General features: G+C 41.9%; 1 protein-coding gene across 1 annotated transcript in view; it reads left to right on the top strand.

Moving 5' to 3' along the window:
• The window catches only part of CPE (carboxypeptidase E), a 160908-nt gene that overhangs the window by 152978 nt on the left and 3232 nt on the right, over window positions 1–4698 (top strand). The window contains exon 11 of the mRNA XM_010838668.1: window positions 2335–2453. Coding sequence (XP_010836970.1) covers window positions 2335–2453 — 119 coding nt within the window. The remainder of the gene's footprint in view (window positions 1–2334; window positions 2454–4698) is intronic.

The following is a 4698-nucleotide window of genomic DNA, read 5'->3' on the forward strand; positions in this document are numbered from 1 at the left end:
TGGCCCTATCAGAGTCTTTTTCGAGCTTCTTGTAGCTGGTGATCAGAAGGCCTCTTTGGCCAGTCTTTCTTCACAACTCCACCCATTCGGGCACTTAGAGGGCTCCTTTGCCTGGGGTCAGGCACATAGAGGGGCCCCCCTGAAGGGTCGTACTCTGTAGATTGGCACATGGGACACTTAAAGGGGCACTCTAGGTGGGTTCCTACTCTGCAGTTTGGCGCATCAGCCACTGAAAGGGGTACCCTGCGTGGGGTCCTACTCTGTAGTTCAGTGAAGTCAGGTGTTTGATGGGCCAGCCTCTCTGTTGTTCAGCTGCCAATGCTGGCATGTGGGGAGAAAGAGGCTATGGTGATGGTTCCACCCACTATGCGTGACTCAGCAGTATCGCCTTGCTTCCATGGTTGGCCTGGCTTTCTTCTACCGGCATTTCTCACCACTATCTCCTCCCTCACATCCCCTCAATCCATCTCTCTGCAGTCAACCACAGCCCTCACCCTGGCATTGCTCCACAATCCCTAAACTCCAGCTCCCAGCAGCTGCCCCTTCCAGGAGACCAGCATTCCTACTCGGGGTATGTATGGCTGTGGCAAGGACTGTCTGATTCTCATTCCATTTAGGCTGCCACAGATCAGCTGTTTCACTCTCAGCCTTAAATGTTTCTCCTCTGAATCAGACAATTGCCCCAATGTGGGAATTGGACCCCTGCTTCAGTTCCCCCACCCACCAAAGGCAGGTCCAGTCCTACCAACACTCCTGTTTCCCCGCCTAGTTCCTTCACCCTACCGAATTTTGTGTGGTTCTACATATTCTTTTCCACTGGTCGGGTACTCCTGTCCAATCTCAGCTGGTGTTCTGGATGCACTTCTGTGTCTGAAGGTATATTCCTGATGTATACATGGACAGAGATGTACTCCACGTCCATCTACTCCTCTGCTATCTTGTTCTCCCTTGACACTGCAGCTTTTCAAGGGCAGCATAGGGTAGTAAGGAGAAACAAGCAATGGGTCAGTGGAGTCACAGGTGGAGAGAAAATGTAGTGCCTTGTCCGGGAATCCTGAAAGTGTTTCTGGAGAGATGAAATGTGAAGTGTCAGGAAAGATGCACCTTTGAAAGAGGCAGTGTGGAGTCTTGATGAGTCTATTTCAGTGGACTGTGGAGGAGGAGGAAAGGGCCTGAAATGGAGAGTATTGACAAGTCTTTCTAGAACTTTTGCTGTAAAGTGAAGAACAGAAATGAGACACTAACTTAAAGGAGATGTAGAGTCCAGAGAGGAGAAGAGATGGTGATGAGAGTTTATTTTTTTCTGATGGTTTCCATATTCACAGTGAAATATTAATACAATGTGAAGCATCAACTAAGAGTGAGGATGAAGAGGATGCTGTACAGGTGTTAAGAAAAGGGAAAATTCCACTTGGACCTTGCTATTCAGAATGTGGCCCCTACCAAGATTGAATTCAGCAATCACCTGGAACTAGCTAGAAATGCAGAATCTCAGGCCTCATCCCAGATCTAGGGAATTAGAATTTGCTCCTTACTGTTTCTCAGGTGATTGATGTGCACTAACCTAAGATACAGGAAGGTGAAAGGACTTTGGAGGAAGACAGGGCAGGACCAGGGCCTTGTGTTTGTAGACAGGGGACAGCTCATCATCGGTGTGTGTTTTCCTGCAGCCCCTTGCAGCCACAGAGGCAGGCAGAGAGTAGAGGGGTGGGTGTTTCCCAGTGCTGGTGGCTTGCCAGGCATATAAGCAGGTGGGGAACAGCACATCAGTTGAAGGAGACATGTGAGTGGATGACTAGGGCGTCTGGGAACCTAAGCTGCTCAAAGAGAGGATGGAGGTACAGGAACACAACTCTGCTTAGAAATCCTCTGGAAAGCTGGTAGAAAATGCAATCCTAGAAAGCATGCCAGCTATTCTGAGTCTTTATAAATCTAAATTCTAACACGTCCCTCAGGATTTCCAAAGAAGTGCCATCGGGTCACACTTTGTGAGATACTGACCAGACTTTCAGATCTTCAGATCTTCACAGCCAGATGGCAGCAAGAATCAAATCAAAATGGTGCCAGCAGCTTGGGGACTTGAGAATATCCATTAATCTGTGTTATTTCTGACGTGCATATGATGATTCATTATATTAGAAGATTCATTAAATAACATTAGTATCTGTAAAACTGCTATAAAAAATGATGCCTTCTAGAGAGTGTCATACTCTTTTCAATGGAATTTCATTAAATTCTATAAATAACTAAAGACAGAGAATAAAAATTGAATTTAGGTGGCATAACTATGAATTTCTCATATGTGCCTGTGACTTGATATTCTGTTCCCCACAGCAAAGGATGGTGATTACTGGAGATTGCTCGTCCCTGGAAACTATAAACTTACAGCCTCAGCGCCGGGCTATCTGGCAATAGCAAAGAAAGTGGCAGTTCCTTATAGCCCTGCTGTCAGGGTAAGTGATTGTGATAATAGCTAAAGTTTATTAAACACTTACCATAGGTCAGGCATATTTAATCATTATATTTAGCTTTCATAATAACTCTATGAGGTAGAGTTATTATTACCTTGTTGTCCATCTGTTAAAAGATGAGAAAACTGAGGCCTTGAAAAGCTAAGTGACTTGCCGAAAGCCTCAGTGTTTAATTTAATACCACTCAATGTGAAACTTTGTTACCATTTCTCAATTTCTGAAGAGATCCACAAAAAAATTAAATAAAACTTAAAAAAGTAAGGTCTTATTTGCTGATCTTGATTTATATCAAAATAATGTTCTGTTTGATTTATCTTTTTATCCCAAACAGCTAGTATCATACCTTACTCAATGAGGATTTTGAAAAATAAATTAGGCTTGCAACATACTTTTAGGCATTAACTAAACATCTGTTAAGCACATACTATGAGCAAAGTCAGGTCCTCTATGATAAGAACTATAAAAAATGATACTTATTTAAGTAGATGCCATTTATTGATATTTTACTACTAAGGGTGATAATGATGAGACCAAAAATCTCATAGAACATGATTTTACTATTATCCTTGTAATATATTACTATGGAATGGCCTACAGGATTTCCAATTAAAAGCTTTACTTGAAAAGAATTTATTATATTTTTGGTTATATACCCTATGTTTGGCGATAAATGCTCAGTTTTGCAAGCTAAATATCTTGGGTTTTTAAGTGATCCTTTGGTTTCGATTGTATGTGTTTATTAGGCTGGATATGTATTAAAATCAGGAGGTAAATTTGAACAAATAAATCCTGGAAAAATGTGGCTTCAGAGTCAGGTTATAAAAGATTTCATTTTGACCCTTGGCCTTTCTGCTATGTGTTAATTCAAAGAGGTGTTGAGTAGTCACATTCTTAAATAACCATAGAGTGCCTGATGAACTATGGAATGAGGTTCGTGACATTGTACAGGAGACAGGGATCAAGACCATCCCTGTGGAAAAGAAATGCAAAAAAGCAAAATGGCTGTCTGGGGAGGTCTTACAAATAGCTGTGAAAAGAAGAGAAGCGAAAAGCAAAGGAGCAAAGAAAAGATATAAGCATCTGAATGCAGAATTCCAAAGAATAGCAAGAAGAGATAAGAAAGCCTTCCTCAGCGATCAATTCAAAGAAATAGAGGAAAACAACAGAATGGGAAAGACTAGAGATCTCTTCAAGAAAATTAGCAATACCAAAGGAACATTTCATGCAAAGATGGGCTCGATAAAGGACACAAATGGTATGGACCTAATAGAAGCAGAAGATATTAAGAAGAGGTGGCAAGAATACACAGAAGAACTGTACAAAAAAGATCTTTATGACCCACATAATCACGATGGTGTAATCACTGACCTAGAGCCAGACATCCTGGAATGTGAAGTCAAGTGGGCCTTAGAAAGCATCACTACAACAAAGCTAGTGGAGGTGATGGAATTCCAGTTGAGCTATTCCAAATCCTGAAAGATGATGCTGTGAAAGTGCTGCACTCAATATGCCAGCAAATTTGGAAAACTCAGCAGTGGCCACAGGACTGGAAAATGTCAGTCTTCATTTAAATCCCAAAGAAAGGCAATGCCAAACAATGCTCAAACTCCCACACAACTGCACTCATCTCACATGCTGGTAGAGTAATGCTCAGAATTCTCCAAGCCAGGCTTCAGCAATATGTGAACCGTGAACTTCCTGATGTTCAAGCTGGTTTTAGAAAAGGCAGAGGAACCAGAGATCAAATTGCCAACATCCGCTGGATCATGGAGAAAGCAAGAGAGTTCCAGAAAAACATCTATTTCTGCTTCATTGCCTATGCCAAAGCCTTTGACTGTGTGGATCACAGTAAACTGTGGAAAATTCTTAAAGAGATGGGAATACCAGACCACCTGATCTGCCTTTTGAGAAATCTATATGCAGATCAGGAAGCAACAATTAGAACTGGACATGGAACAACAGACTGGTTCCAAATTGGAAAAGGAGTACGTCAAGGCTATATATTGTCACCCTGCTTATTTAACTTCTATGCAGAGTACATCATGAGAAACGCTGGACTGGAAGAAACACAAGCTGGAATCAAGATTGCCAGGAGAAATATCAATAACCTCAGATATGCAGATGACACCACCCTTATGGCAGAAAGTGAAGAGCAACTAAAAAGCCTCTTGATGAAAGTGAAAGTGGAGAGTGAAAAAGTTGGCTTAAAGGTCAACATTCAGAGAAC

This window comes from Bison bison, unplaced genomic scaffold, assembly GCF_000754665.1.
Source record: "Bison bison bison isolate TAMUID 2011002044 unplaced genomic scaffold, Bison_UMD1.0 scf7180017864103, whole genome shotgun sequence".
Classification (NCBI taxonomy): domain Eukaryota; kingdom Metazoa; phylum Chordata; class Mammalia; order Artiodactyla; family Bovidae; genus Bison; species Bison bison.